The sequence below is a fragment of the Moschus berezovskii genome, chromosome 10 (genome assembly GCF_049115385.1).
Source record: "Moschus berezovskii isolate FMDL1 chromosome 10, NW_MosBer_1.0, whole genome shotgun sequence".
Taxonomy (NCBI): Eukaryota; Metazoa; Chordata; class Mammalia; order Artiodactyla; family Moschidae; genus Moschus; species Moschus berezovskii.
The window spans coordinates 15,893,010-15,909,643 of record NC_142469.1 but is presented as its reverse complement, the minus strand read 5'-3'; the positions used below and the strand labels follow the sequence as shown (position 1 = coordinate 15,909,643).

Genomic DNA, 16,634 nt, shown 5'->3' with positions numbered 1-16,634 from the left:
AGTCAGGGGTCCAGAAGGAACCAATGGAAGGAGGAAGCAGATGCTTTGGTGGCAGATGCAGGATTTGATATTTTGACATATCACATGCTTGGAATGATTTGGCAATTGGACAACAGCACACTCAAAGATCAGCAGAAAAACAGTCTTTCGTTTGATTCTTACTGAGATTTATTGTTTTCAGTAATGCCACTTTTCAGAAGTAAACTCATGTGCTCACTTAGACAGGCTGACAGAGTAAAAAGTTGTATGTGATGCAAAGTACCCTTTGGGCTGGACATGGAGACACATGTTGTGCAGTGACAAGTCAAGTGCCCCCTGCAGATGACAAATCCCACCTCCCTTCCCGTGGTCCAGCTCCCATCTTGCCCAGTGGAACCCACAATGAATAGCTGGCACAACACAGAACACAGATGGCTGTAGACTGACATGAAAAGTAAATTTTATTAAACATGTTTACATACATGAGTTGGAAGTTCATTTAAAAGCACAGGGGAGTGTTAAGACAAGTGGTCAAATAGAAAGATACAACCCAATTAGAATCAGTTGATCGTTGGCCACTAAGACAGAACGGTATCTAGCAGAAGTACACCAATGCTTCAGTCCTTCCTGCTCAGCATGGTGACCCGTGGTCAATCTGTGCCCTGGGAACAATGGGCAGGTCATTCTGGCATGTGTAAATAATAAATAATTCACTTGGTGCAGGCAGTATGTCTATGGATTAAAACCTATGTGTACACAGTGTCTACATGTGTTACAGCCCCACAGGAGGAATCTACACCAAAATATTTATTAGAAGGAATTTGGTCCATACGACATCACGTTTTCCAGAGGGTAAAAAATAAAGTCCATCTATAGACATTTCACCTCAGACTCACAGACGGAGTCTGGCTAAAACTTGCAAAATGTCTATAACAAAAATGGATGGCTTAGATTTCTTGGTTATTTCAGTAGAGTAATTAACAAGCAAACTGTACAAGTACATGCAACATACAAGCTGGCCTATGTGGAACTAACATACATTATTAAATAACCTTTAGTTTCTTTTCTTTTTTCCTTTCTTTTTTTTCTTTATCCTTTTTTTTTTTTTTTAATAAAACGTGCATGCAGCTTTGAACAGTTCCAAGTCATGCTGCTCTATTTGTGGAGTCACAGAAGTGGAGGGACTCATAAAAGAAGGGGGAAGGTCTTGATGCACCTGCAGAGCCAGCAGTTGTTAGCACAGATACAGAAGGTCACAAGGGGATTCAAGGCCAAGAAAAACCCAGATGAAAAAAATGCAAATTGAATTGGACTTTGTTTTATTTCCCCCATCCCAGGGTAAGATACTTTGCATTAAAAAAAACAAGCGTTGTGCTTGCATCAATTTCAAAGAAATGTAAACTAAAATTGATAAAAATCATTAGTTTAGTGTGGAATATTTCAAATGAAATTTCCAGTGGAATATTAATAGCCCATACCAAGTTCTTACCAGGACGGGTACTAAGTCTACACTGAGATGTGGCCAAGGAGCCTGGGCATCATTCAAAGTGTCTGAGGCTCAAATCCATTTCTAGTCACCATTTTGGGAAGTCAAACTTATGGTCTGTACACATGAGCATATACTTGCTTTTATTTTGGATGTCAGGAAGGAAAAGGCATTACAAGGAGTGTTTCCAGGGTACAACGATGCATTTAGGTTAGTTCCCAGCTGCAGACTCAGATCTGTAAAAGTCTTCCATGCAAAACAATGGAAAACATAAATTAATGTTTTAGAACACAAACAGACATGAGCTCCATTCAAAACAGTGATTCTGTGAATATTTGTTTTTGGAAGATAACTTTCACTTTCTGGGTTTCTACATATAAGAACTTGGAAGAATCATAAAGCAAAAGTCAGTGAAGCCCTGCACTGGCCTCACTTTGTCTCATGGTGCACACTCTGCAGAGATGCTACAGAGACTGCTTCAGCCCTTTTTTTTTTGGTGCTTTTGGAAAAAGAAAGGAAGGGTCTCTGTAAACATCACGAGCCCTGTCATGACACAGCTGAAAACGAGCAGAAATAACAAATGCAGTGAAAACCAAATCAAATCAAAACAAATCTGAAATCAACTGAAATCAACAAACAACACACAAACAAAACTTAAACACCAGGGAAATAACACTCCTTGTGGTTTGTGCAAAAAACACATAAAATACAGCTTTTCACAAAAGTGACAGTTTCCAGTTTGTTCAGTTTGGTGTGTGCATGTGTGCGTGTGTGTGTGAATTTGCAGTTTCCTTTCTTTCATTTGTTAGAAGCATCAGTGGTTCTCTAGCACGTTGACTCTTCCTGTATTTGATAGACTGCCTTGTTCTGTCATGTGAAGCCAGGTTTTAAACAACGATTGGGACATATTATTGAAAAACGACTACAGGCAAAACACAGGTTGATTGTCTGTCTCCAACAATGCTCATGAAATATCTGGTTCAGATTATTATCCTGAAGGTAGAGTCTTACTAGTGTGAGTTCATTAGGACCGGATGCAGGGGGGCCCAGTGGAACTTTCCAGAGATGACTGGGAAGCCCGGCGGGTCAGGGGGGTGAGTGTGGGGTCAACCAGTGATGACGGTGGGAACAGCTTGTACCAGCCGATGACCATGCTGGAAAGATCGAGTTCCTCCAGCAAGATCTGAGCCACCCCCATGAAGCATTTGTGGTCCATCCTGCCGTAGTCTCCCCAGACAATCACCTGCAGACAGAGAAGTGCAGTAAACTTGAGCTCCTCTCCTTCACATGTGAAGAGTTGAGAGCAAACTGGTCTGTAAAACTGAGCCAGACAGGGAAGGAGATGAAGTAAATATAACTAAGACCAAGGAGACCTAATAATTAAAAATATTCAGGTATTCTGAGACACTTCATCATGATTTTTTGATTTGATGGAATACATAAATATTTCCCTAGTCCATGAGGAGTATTGTCTATATAAACCATGTTAAAAACAAACAGGCAAGCTTATTTACTTATCAATTCAAAACCTTCTTTACTATTATCTAGTGAGCAATGTGCGGGACCACAGAGATATACAAATTAAATTTTGTGCAAGCTAGGAGGGCAAGATAACCCAACTTCTGGTGCCATGGTGTGTGCATGGTGGAATGTGCATGACGAATGAGAATATTCATTACATTTCTTTCATATTATAGACTTGTTGCTGAAGGGACAGGCTGAACAGTAATCATAAGCTGGTGCCTTTTGAGGACTTGCCTGACAGTTTTGACTTGATTAGAAGATTAATAAGTCAGTGAACTGACAGAACAATCTGACACCAAAACCAATTCTTTTGGTGTCAGATAAGAGTCTCATTACACTTACTCCAGGCTCTGTGGAGGTTCCCAAATGAACTCACTCACCTGTTTTACAGAGGCTGGGGTGGCAAATCTCATTTTTCAATTTACTGAGTAACCGTGCCAAATTATTTAATGCCTGTATTCCTCAGACATAATCTTTCAAAAGGGGACAATGCAGATAGTGAAATGGTCTATGACTGAGCTGATATTGTACAATGGGTCTAAAAGAAGGACTTTTCAATAAATAATTTCTGGACAAATGATCATATAAAAGGGAAAAAATAAAATTGGACCCTACTTCGCAACATAAACCAAAATAATAAAACTCTATGAAAACAATATATTTATAATCTTCAGGTTATATATACCCAATATATTTATAAAGAAGGATTATATCTAATAAATAAGATATAAAGAAGGATTTTTTTAAAAACCAAGTCAGAAAAAAAGCATAAACGATACAAAAGTGGTTTTTTAAAAAGTATATTTAAATTGAGAACTTCTGTTCATCAAAAGATGTAAAGAGTTTGGTGAAAGAAAAGTCACAGTAGGACTAATGTGTGTGTAATTCATGCAAATGACAAAATACCAGTATCTAGAACAGCTTAAAACAAACAAACAAAACTTCTACAAGCTAAAAAGAGTATCAGGTAAGAAGGTTAATTTTTCACGTAAGAGAAAATCCAAATGGTCAATTACATATGAACAATATGTTTAATCTTATTTAGTAGCTACAGAAATGCAAATGAAAAGCCAAAAAAAGCTGGAGGCAGGGCAATGGTGGTCAAAATATTTAGAAAAGGTAACACGTGGAAGCAGCTAACAGTGAAACTGACACTCAAGCAGTCATGAATATTTGCTTCCTTTCCTTTCTTCCTCTTTGCATCACATCTCGCTCAATAAACTATTATTAACATTGGCTGCCCTAATTGTCTATCTATCTATCCATCTACCTATCTGCCCACCCATACATCCATTTTTTCATCCATCTAGTCTATGTATTTATGTATCTATCTATCCATCTATCTGTCTCTCCATCTTTCTTCTAGTCTAACCATCTGGTCTACCTATCTATCATCTAGAAGATGAAAAGGGTGGATAGTAGGGCAAAAGTATAAGGAGAGGATGAGAGAAGGGAGAAAAGGCGAGTGAAAATAAATATCTTGTTCTCCATTGGAACTAAGAGATATTTTACAGCTATGTATTACTTATACTGTAAATCAACAATTTGGAATACATAACCTTTCTGTTTGCCCACCTCTTCAATGTTGGTGTGGACAATAGGCCTGTTACAGTGTAAAAAGACAAACCAGCTATGACTGACCTGAAGGACTTTACCCTGTGGACTTTCATCAAAAACCAGGGACTGTTGGTACAAAGGGTCAAGGGTCTTTCGTGCAATTCTTGTCTTCTTCTTGGCTATGCAGGCCCCATTCTCCAAAAGATACACTTTGACATAAGGAGCTGAACAAAGGCAACATTAATAGATAAAAAGTTAATCCTTCAAATTAAACTGATTTTATTAGCAAATGCTTCCTTAGAGAAATAGAGATGCTTACTAAAAGCTTTCCATTGATTATTTAAATCATTTAAAGTTTTCGGTTCTCCATGAATGCTACCCCTTAAAACCCATATGTTACTACTAACATAATTTTCCTCATTTCAAGTGTGAAACGTTATCATAAGATTCTGACTTATTTGGTTTATGGCTGGCAATACAACATAGGCTTATATTTTAAAGCTCATTTCTATCTAAAAGTTCATCCTTGTTATGATTTTTGTAAATGGGCAGACAAAAATAATTGACACGAGCTAAGAAGCCATCATAACTAAATTTGTCTTAACACAACAAGACTCTTCCTAATACTTTCAACAGAGTAATTGTGCAAGGAAAACCCAGGTCCACATTTTTACAATCAAAGGACAGATAATGCAACACGGAGCATATGAAATTTAAATACATGTTTTGAGCTTCTGTCCATGGGAGACTCTCATATGAACAGTTAATTCTGTGTCTTACCGGGTGTGGATTTGGAGCCGGGTTTCTGCGTGAGGCTTCGTGCTCTAATCACTTCAACTTCTAACTGGCCCTTTTTATCCTCCATTCCTATCTGTATATCACCTGCCAGCAGAAGCAAAATGTGTCAGCTTCTTTGCAGTCACATTCAGTTTTTTAAAAATAGGTCATAACAGACTCCAAATTATGATCCTCATGATCTTCATAAAAAACTAATACTTAGAACCCCTAGCCCCACTTTTTTTCCCTACCTCCAAATCAGGTTTTGAAATGTTTCTCTTCATTTTTCTGGTACTCATTCAACTTATGAGAGTCTCATACTAGTTTATAAACTGCTTAACTGTAACAACACTGAAGTATTTAAGAAATTCTGTACCCTAAGGTTTCTTATCCTTTATGTTGAGTATATAAAATACTTAATAAAAAGTACAATTATCTGCATTTCCATTATTTAGCAAAAACCTCCGTTAATGTCTTGATAAATACCCTAGCAATTTCACAGTTTGTTCATTCCTTCCTTCATTTCTATCTTTCTTTCTCTCTCTGGCTGTTATGAGTCTATCTCATCTATCCTCTCTCTCTCTCCACCACTCTATCTATACATCTATCTACCCATTCGCCTCTATCTATTTCTAACATCTTTCGTGACCATACACCCTCAATTTACTGACTGTATGAACCATGGAATGGGAATGTCATTACCTATTTAACCAGATGACTGTGGATGGAAATATAGCTTATCTATATTGTTGTCATTAAACAACACTAGAAAGAACAGTTTTATGAAGAAGTTTTATACCCATGGTCAATTATTTCTTAAACATAAATTCCCAGATTTGTAATCATTAGGTCTAATTGAAGGGACATTCAATAATTTCATACATACTGCCAACTATCCTTCAGAAAGGTAAAGATACACTGTGATCAGAAAAATCTGTCTTCCCATTTCCACAGCCCACTAATAACATTAAGAGCAATATGTCTACTTTTTTGCCAGTCTGATGTTCCATAAGTTATAATTAGCATTTCTTTGGTTATTAGAGAGGCTGAACATATTTATAAATATTTTCAATTTTTATTTCTTCTTCTGTATTGCCTGTTCATGCCCTTTATCCATTTTTAGAAGATGCCAAACTTTTTCTGAATGATATGATACTTTATCCTCCAAAATATTAAATATACTTCTTTCTCAGTTGGTTTTAGTTGGTTGAATCATCTCCATTTTCTCAGCTGTGAGAAAGAATTCAGTTGTGAATTCTTCTTATTTGCCTCATCCACTGATCAAAGTTGTGGTTCTGGATTGTTCATTCGTTTTAAAATAATTCTTGTTTTAAACCTTAGCTCCTAGGGACTCTCAGGCTTTTTTCCTTTTAATCACATACACACACAGTTTAAAGAGTCAAACTGTTCTCTAAGCCTTGTTATTAGTATAAAATATTCCCAGTCTCCCTCTCAACTTTCTCCCTTTCAAAAGTCACTGCTTTCAAAATTTGCAATATTTTAACTTATTTTTTAACTTTTTGGCATTTGCATCCCTATCTCTAAATATCATATTCATAAGATACCTTCCTTTTTTCAGTTATAGATATTATTTTTGACCTCTAATTTTGATTTCTTTGTCTTCCTGTCCCCTGTATACACTTGACATTTTCTGTCATGCTGTTCTCCCGATATTAACATTTATATTATGATTATGCAATATTACTTGTAGTTAAGTACAATGGGATATTGTGATTACTTTTCATTTCTTGGACACTCTTCCTTTTCTCTACGCCCACTAAGTGTGTTTTAAAAAGTACTTGCTTACATTTTTATGTATTTTTATGCTAATTCAACCCCTCACTCTGTCCTGCTTGTCCAGTTCTGCAAAATCAAACACACTAGGTTTTCTATAGATTTAGCTTAAGAATCTGACAGGCTACAATTTGGACAGGTTGCTTTTAAAGCAGTAGCTATTTTCTTAGATTTTTCTTCAGTACCATTCTGGGCATCCCATCCATTTCTCTCTTGTAAAAAAGCATTAATTTACTGAATTTCATGTTCCTCCTTTTTAGTTCACAAATTTTAAGTCCACTTAGTTCATTTTGTTGAAGCATATCCTCCAATAGGTTTCTGGATGATGATGGGTATAAGGAAAATGTTTTGTGGCCCTTTTTGTCTGAACATATATTAATTCTAGCCTCAAATTTACTAGATCATTTGGCTGGCTATTGTACTCCATGTTGGAAATCAATTATTAATCAGAATTTTGAAGACAATGCTCATCTTTTGGATTCCACTATTATTACTGAAGAGTCCAGTGAGAATCAGATTTTTAATAGTTTAGATACAATTACTTTTCCTCTGAGGAAAGCTGTGGGATTTTCTATAAATATCTGGTACTGTAAAATGACATAATATTGTTTTTGTGTTTGAAATATTCTCATGATTTTGCTGACTACTCTGTGGGTCTTTTCAAGCTAGAATCTCATGCCTTCCGGGAAGATATTTATTGCACATGTTACATATAATTTTTTCCATTTATCACCTTTTATAATCTTCATTTATGGTATTTTTGCTAGTAGAAGTTTTTGATTTATCTGGCTTTGGTTTGGAAGTTCTTTCTCACGCCAAGAGTATAGAAACATTAAGTGTTTTCAGGAATTGTTAGTGTCTTTCTTCACCTCCTGTTTCTCTTTTACAATTGACTCCAAAATACTACTTTTTTTGAGTTCTGAAGTAGGGAGGCAATTTCATTATTTTTTTTGCATAATAATACACTCACACCAACACTCTTGATTGAATAATCTATTGATTTTTCCATGCTATAAATGCTACCCTTCTCCTACATTTGGATATACTGTAGACATTACATTGACAGAATTTTGATAATTCAAAGACAGGTGACTAACTTTATTCATTTTACATTACGTGTCAAGTTGTTGCTGTTGTTTAGTCGTGTTTGACTCTGAGACCCCATGAACTAACTGCAGCACACCAGACTTCCCTGTCCTTCACTATCTCCCTGAGTTTGTTCAAACTCATATCCATTGGGTCAGTAATGCCATCCAACCATCTCATCCTCTGTCACCCCTTCTCTTGCCCTCAATCTTTCCCAGAATCAGGATCTTTCCAGTGATCTTTTCAGGATCTTTTCACATCAGATGGCCAAAGTATTGGACCTTCAGCTTCAGTACTAGTCCTTTCAATGAATATTCAGGGTTGATTTCCTTTAGGATGGACTGGTTTGATCTCTTAGATATCCAAGGGACTCTCAAGAGTCTTCTCCAACACCACAGTTTGAAGGAATTTATTTTTGGTGCCCAGTTTTCTGGAATTTTTTTATATTCCAGCTCTCATATTCATACATGACTACTGGAAAAACCATAGCTTTGACTATACAGACCTTTGTCAGCAAAGTTAGGAAATATGTATCAAGTTAGAAAAATGCATTAGAACTTAGAATAGTCATTTGAAACAAGCAACACTTGAGATAAAGTGTTCTCACGTGTATTATCAATGCTATTATGCTACTTTAAATAATCTTGTCAACCATGAAACACTCATTTTCTTTCAGGAAAAATTCTTACCCATTGCAGGGGTAGCAAGGGTTTGGCGGCCAACAAGCTGGGCTGGTCCCAATCCATCAAGAAAATCACTGAATTGACTATCTGCGCCTAGTCTCACTCCAGGAAATATTAAACTATTGGCAAAAGGACAAAAATCAAAACATTAGATCTCCTAGAATTCTTTTCATTATTTTCCATTAGAATATAGTTCCGAACATGAATCAAACAGTACTTGGGTAATTGATTTATTTACTGATTCTTTGCATTTCCTCTGAACCAAGCATATGAGGCTCAGTGTTGAACGAGAAAAGGTCTACCCTATCAATTTACAGAATATTCAGCAGAGTTCCCTGTGCTACACAGGAGGTACTTGCTAGTTATCCACTTTAAACACAGCAGAGTGTACATGTCAATCCCGAACTCCCAGTATATCCCTCCCTCCCGTTCACCTGAAACTAACACAATATTGTTAATCAACTATACTTCAATATAAAATAAAAAAGAGGACCTGATGCTGAGGAGGGCTTAATTAAAGTTTTCAATGCAGTAAGTTTTTGGCACATTTTACAATACAAATCCCTACATAAATGTATGACTAACATAAGATATAAGATGTGATATTTTATGTCATGACCTACTTAAATAATTGCTCACAAGCATTAAGTAACATTAAAGTGTTAAATTTTAAGAAATATTTAATAATTTCTTAAATAAAAAATATTTGCAATACTCAGTTCAGTTCAGTCGCTCAGTCGTGTCCAATTCTTTGCAACCCAATTGACTGCAGCATGCCAGGCCTCAGTGTCCATCACCAGCTCTCAGAGTTTGCTCAAATTCATGTCCGTCGAGTTGGTGATGCCATCCAACCATCTCATCCTCTGTTGTTCCCTTCTCCTCCCGACTTCAATCTTTCCCAGCATCAGGGTCTTTTCTAAGGAGTCAGTTCTTTGAGTCAGCTCATCTAAGTATTGGAATTCCAGCTTCAGCATTGGTCCTTCCAAATATTCAGGACTGATTTCCATTAGGATTGATTGCTTTGATCTTCATCCAGTCTAAGGGACTCTCAAGAGTGTTCTCCAACACCACAGTTCAAAAGCATCATTTCTTTGGCACTCAGCTTTCTTTATAGTCCAACTCTCACATCCATATGGGACTACTGGAGAAACCATAACTTTGACTAGACAGACCTTCGTTGGCAAAGTAATGTCTCTGCTTTTTAATATGCCGTCTAGATTGGTCATAACTTTTCTTCCAAGGAAAAAGCGTCTTTTACTTTCATGGCTGCATTCACCATCTGCAGTGATTTTGGAGCCCCCCAAAATAAAAATCTCTTTCTGTTTCCATCGTTTCCCCATCTATTTGCCATGAAGTGATGGGACCTGATGCAATGATCTTAGTTTCCAGCATGTTGAGCTTTAAGCCAACTTTTTCACTCTCCTCTTTCACTTTCATCAAGAGGCTCTTTAGTTTCTCTTTGTTTTATGCCATAAGGGTGGTATCATCTGCATATCTGAGGTTATTGATATTTCTCCTGGAAATCTTGATTCCAGCTTGTGCTTCATCCAGCCCAGCATTTCACAGGATGTACTCTGCATAGGAGTTAAATAAGCAAGGTGACAATATACAGCCTTGATGTACTCCTTTCCCAATTTGGAACCAGTCTGTTGTTGCATGTCCAGTTCTAACTGTTGCTTCCTGACCTGCATACAGATTTCTCAGGAGGCAGGTAAGGTGGTCTGGTATTCCCATATCTTTCAGAATTTTCCACAGTTTGTTGTGATCCACACAGTCAAAGACTTCGGCATAGTCAATAAAGCAGAAATACATATTTTTCTGGAACTCTCTTGCTTTTCCAATGATCCAATGGATGCTGGCAGTTTGATCTCTGGGTCCTATGTGTTTTCTAAATCCAGCTTGAACACCTGGAGGTTCACGGTTCATGTTCTGTTGAAGCCTGGCTTGGAGAATTTTGAGCATTACTTTGCTAGCATGTGAGATGAGTGCAATTGTGCGGTAGTTTGAGCATTCTTTGGCATTGCCTTTCTTTGGGATTGGAATGAAAACTGACCTTTTCCAGTCCTGTGGCCACTGCTGAGTTTTCCAAGTTTGCTGGCATATTGCGTGCTGCACTTTCACAACATTATCTTTTAAGATTTGAAATAGTTCAACTGGAATTCCATCACCTCCACCAGCGTTGTTCACAGTGATGCTTCCTAATGCCCACTTGACTTTGCATTCCAGGATGTGGCTCTAGCTGAGTGATCACACCATCGTGATTATCTTGGTCTTAAAGATCTTTCTTATACAGTTCTGTGTATTCATGCCACCTTTTCTTAATATCTTCTGCTTCTGTTAGGTCCACACCATTTCTGTTCTTTATTATGCCCATCTTTGCATGAAATGTTCTCTTGGTATCTCTAATTTGTAATATTGAATACATATTATTTGAAAATAGATTCTTATTTACAAATCAAAATGCTTAATTTTTTCAGTTTTGAATGAATTAACATCTTGAATGAATTATTATGTCATATTATATGAAATTTGTATTTAAATTAAATGCAAGTACATTGGTTGGAGTTTGTTTCTCACCATGCCTGCCTGAAGCCCCAGGCTATATCTTTGCCCCTGAGCAGTTACCTGATGTCTTGTTACTTGATGTCTCCAGGGTAACAAGAACCAGGCTGTTTACATAGTTAAACTTCAATATGCAATTTTTTGGAATAAACAGTTTTGTATAAGGGTTGATGGTTTCCAATGTGGTAGTGAAGGACAGGGAAACCTGGCATGCTGCAGTCCGTGGGGACACAAAGAGTTAAACTCGACTGAGCGACTGAACCACCACCACCATGTGCTTTCATACATATTATTTCTTCAAAATCAAAGAAATTAGAAGCATCAATTATTATTCTATCCAGAGACCATAAAACAAATCTGTGAGACACTAAGTGGCTTATCCATGGTGGAAGTATTACTAGATTTGTCAATTTTTTTAAAAAAATTCATTCGAGTATAGTTGATTTACAATGTTGTGTTAGTTTCTGCTGTACAGCAAAGTGAATCAGTTATATGTATCTGGATATATACATATATCCACCCGTTTTTAGATCCTTTTCCCTATAGGCCATTATAGATCATTGAGTAGAGTTCCTTGTGCTATGCAGTAGGTTCCTATTCAGTTCAGTTCAGTCGCTCAGTTGTGTCCGACTCTGCGACCCCATGAGCATGACAGGTTCCTATTAGTTATATTATATATATAGTAGTATGTTAATCCCAATCTACACTTGTAGTTTTTGTATCAGAAAACAGTGTCTCCAGTGTTTTATTTGCTCGTTGCTTCATAATACTTCAACAAATATTGGTATTTTGTCAGCAAACTTAACTCCGTATCTTCACGCCTTTTGATTTTTGTTCCTGGCTGTATCTTGCTGGGAGAATGCATACCTATCATTGGATCAAATAAAGGAACTCACTACTTTCAGGAACAGGAAACCATATCGTGAATATTAACTTGGCAGAATTTATTTTATTTTCTGAATCAAATTAAAAATGCCAGTAAAATAAAATAAATTATGAATAATGAATGGGTAAACACATTTGCATGGTAAGACATAATTATAGAAAACTTGTACATGGTCAATCCCCAAGTAACCCATTGCAAGATAATACTTAATTATTTGTAAGATCTAGCACCTCAGTAACCTGTCAAGTATCAAACTATCAACCAGTAAAACCATTCAGTTTCACCAGAAAAATTCTCAAGCATAAGAAAAATGCAGATTTTGTGTAAAAAAATCACACCAAGTAAACAAAACCAAAAATCTAGTTATATTTTTTCCAAATTAATTAATTTCAAGATTAATGAAAACTCTTCCATCAGAAAAATAACAAAGTAGGTAGAACCTGGGCATTTTTCCTAAGGTGAAAATGAAATTGTGATGTCTTAAAAATAAGAAAAATAAGTTGCTATTATAAGAATGTTAGACTTCCAACAACTTGAATCCCACAATAGTTTGGAGAAAAGCAGGAATATGGACAATTAGCTTCATCTGTCTACTTTCTAATTCAGATTTTGGCAACTGGGCCAGACGATGAATTTCCCACCTGAAAGAAGCCATTAAATGTGTCATTTCTACCATAAGCCTCTGGTCATGGACTTTTCTGAGCCTTTCTGGATAACAAAAAATCAGTTTATTCATGTTACGCCTCCATTTCCTCATCCCTTTGAGAGGTCTGAGTGACCAGGGGCAGAGGTGTGTCTGTGTGTCTGTATCCTAAGAGGTCAGGCTGTTCAAGAAGGGGAACACATGTACACCCGGGGCGGATTCATGTCAATGTATGGCAAAACCAACCAATATAATATTGTAAAATAATTAGCTTCCAATAAAATAAAAGAAAAGGAAAACAGAAAGTGATGGTTGAACTCCCGGTTGTACAAAGCAACTGCAGGATAACGGGGGCCTTGCTGCCCTCCCTGACTCGGGACCCTCGGACCCAGGCCTCGTGCACGTGCTGGCCCACTTACTTTCCCTCGGAGCTGTAGCTGTTGATGCTGCCGTCCGTGGACTCCCGGCTTGGCTGCCTCACCATCTTCCTCATCTCAGCTGCCATTCCCGTCTCGGTGCTTCTCTGGATGGTGCTTTTCAGCTTCTTGTGGCCTGACTCTGGCAGGAGAGAGGAAAAGCAACTCTAAGTTTTATTTTTCTTTTTCCAGACAGTTCCCCTGGATATTGATTCTGCAAGTATAATCATTAATTATGCATATAATTCAAGTTTTACTCACAAAAATAATGTCTAAGAGATTACTCTGATGAATTAATCTCTTTGCTACAGGATGCTCTGGCTAAAGAGGCAGCAGTAGAAAACAGACCACTGCCCAGTTTCAGAGACCACCTGACTCCCAGTGAGCCAAAAGGCATCCCTGCATTATGGTTGTTCAAGTCGTCAGCTTGTGAAAAACTGGATTTTGCACTGAACTGTTCTGTGGAAGCTAACAGGTTTCTTCTAATTTGGAAGGTTCCAACAGCGTGGAGACAGATCTGAATGACTGGGAATGTCCTCTACAGAAGAGGCACTTGGAACCCAGCATGGAAAATACCACTGTTTTGGTACAGCCAGCTATCCACAATCCTCATAAAAGAAAAAAAAAAAAAAAGCAAGTTTTATTCAATGTTTTCTGTAACACTTTAACACACAGGATCTCATCTGAGATGGCACAGAGGTTACCCACATAGGGCTCATTACCGGTGTTGTTTCCAGTTGTTAGAGGTGCTTTCACAGAATACGTTTTTTGAGGCTGAAATGCTAGTAGAATGGTAAGAATCTGTTTGATCTTGTTGTTTCTAACTTGCCCTCTGCAAAGCAATGTGTGCTCCCACCACTGTCACACGGACGCATCTCTTTCCCCACCTATGGCTCTAGACTCTCCACCTGTGCTCCTTCTGCTTTCTGCCTCACCCGCTGGACTCAAGACGGACTTCACCTATGGCCATGATGGCTGCCATTAGCTTAGGTAGGGTGTTTATGTGTGTCCTGTGGCTCCTTCTTATCGTCGCTCCTGTATGAAGTCACCATGTAAAGCAACAGTTCATCCCTGAATGCCTATTAGCACCACACCACCTGAGGGCAAGGGGCAAGCCCCCAGGGCATGTTACCTGAGTGAGCCAGCCAGAATCCTGACAAATGTTTACCCCAGGCATCCCAAGGCAATGAATGAGGGTTCAGTTCAGTTCAGTTCAGTCGCTCAGTCATGTCCGACTCTTTGCGACCCCATGAATCACAGAACGCCAGGCCTCCCTGTCCATCACCAATTCCTGGAGTTCACTCAAACTCATGTCCATTGAGTCGGTGATGCCATCCAGCCATCTCGTTCTCTGTCGTCCCCTTCTCCTCCCGCCCCCAATCCCGCCCAGCATCAGAGTCTTTTCCAGTGAGTCAACTCGTCGCATGAGGTGGCCAAAGGATTGGAGTTTCAGCTTTAGCATCAGTCCTTCCAATGAACACCCAGGATTGATCTCCTTTAGAATGGACTGGTTGGATCTCCTTGCAGTCCAAGGGACTCTCAAGAGTCTTCTCCAGCACCACAGTTCAAAAGCATCAATTCTTCGGTGATCAGCTTTCTTCACAGCCCAACTCTCACATCCATACATGACCACTGGAAAAACCATAGCCTTGACTAGACGGACCTTTGTTGGCAAAGTAATGTCTCTGCTTTTTAATATGCTATCTAGTTTGGTCATAACTTTCCTTCCAAGGAGTAAGCGTTTTTTAATTTCATGGCTGCAATCAGCATCCGCAGTGATTTTGGAGCCCCAAAAATAAAGTCTGACACTATTTCTCCATCTATTATCTGAATGAGGAATTCCCCAGGTTGGTAGGTGCCCAGTATGCTACTGAGATCAGTGGAGAAATAACTCCAGAAAGAATGAAGGGGTAGAGCCAAAGCAAAACCAATGAACAAGGGTAGAACACCAAATTCTAATGAAAATAATGAGTTTCATAGCTAGAATAATGCAAGCAAACTTTATGTGTAAATGGAAGGGAGGATGCTGGGAACTAGAGAGAAATGGTTAAGAGGATCAGCCACAAGGATCTTTTCATGAAGGTTTTCATTTATCCACTCAGTCAGCGTTCCTTACATCCATTCACCCTTCTTTTTATCCACCCATCCATACTTTCACCCATTCATCCCATCTATCCATCCTTTCTCCAACCATCCATCCATCCTTCCTCCCCTCCATCCTCCCATGCATGCACCCATCCATCCCTAGCCCCATCCACGCATCTATGCTTCCCTCCTTTATTCTATCCATCCATCCTTCCCTTCTTCCAACCATCTTTCCTTCGTCCTTCCATCTATCCTTCCCTCCACCCATTCACCCTTCCCTCCCTCTTTCCATCCCTTCCTCCATCCATCCCTCCATCCAACAAATATTTACTAAACACCAACCAGGTGTCCCACATTGTTCTAGGTTCTGGGTAAACACTGCCAAATGACAAAGTTCCTGTCATCATGGAGCTTACATACATGTATGTATTACACAAGAAAGGCAATTAACAAGTCAACAAATACGTAACAGGTCTGGTAATAACTGCTATGGATAAAAACAGGTAAGAGAAGGGGATGGAGATTGATAGAGCTGAGCAGCAGCTTTATAAAAAAGGGGTCAGGGTCTCATCAAACATCGGTCTGGAGGATGTGAGGGGACCGGACGGTGGCCCCCAAAGCTGGGTTGGTCCTGGTGGCTGTGCTGGGGAGGCTGTGAGTGACGGTGGTCTGGTCATCAGCCCCCAGTCCACAGGTTTCCTTGGTGGCATTTCCAGTGCTGATGCTGACTCCAGCCAGGAGGCTCTGTGTGCCTGGCTGTCCGGATGACGGAGGTCCTACCAGAGCCTGGCTTCTCCTGCCTCTCCTAACAGCTGCTACAGGTGCTTGTAGTGATATATGTGTTTGATGAATGAAAAGAAAACATTTAAATTTAAGAGTTCTTTATCAATTTGTATTTTACAAGTTTTTCTCAAAGAGGGGTATGTCTACAGAGCGTCCCCAAATCCTTACAGCAGTATTAAACCTTCACAGCTTCCAAAATAAATCTAAGTGCTATACACTTTGCAAAAACATCATGTAAGAGGTCGGTTATTGAATTTTCTTTTATACTTATTTAATTTTGTGAATTTGGGTAATATACTTTTTTTTATTTTAGAGTTTTGTTCCAAGTCTTCTAAAGATGGCAGTCATGGACCGATATCTGTCTTACTCATGT

At 38.5% G+C, this 16,634-nt stretch overlaps 1 protein-coding gene across 45 annotated transcripts in view; it reads right to left on the bottom strand.

The window, feature by feature from the left end:
* Positions 1–469: 469 nt before the first annotated feature.
* RIMS1 (regulating synaptic membrane exocytosis 1) overlaps positions 470–16,634 on the bottom strand; it is a 628,464-nt gene continuing 612,299 nt past the window's right edge. For all 45 annotated transcript variants that reach the window (XM_055432968.2, XM_088840494.1, XM_088840495.1 and 42 more), the window contains 5 exons: positions 13,397–13,535; positions 8,893–9,005; positions 5,327–5,428; positions 4,631–4,770; positions 470–2,708 (listed from right to left, as the gene is read on the bottom strand). In XM_055432968.2, the coding sequence (XP_055288943.2) occupies positions 2,490–2,708; positions 4,631–4,770; positions 5,327–5,428; positions 8,893–9,005; positions 13,397–13,535 (713 nt within the window). In that variant the 3' untranslated portion in view covers positions 470–2,489. The remainder of the gene's footprint in view (positions 2,709–4,630; positions 4,771–5,326; positions 5,429–8,892; positions 9,006–13,396; positions 13,536–16,634) is intronic.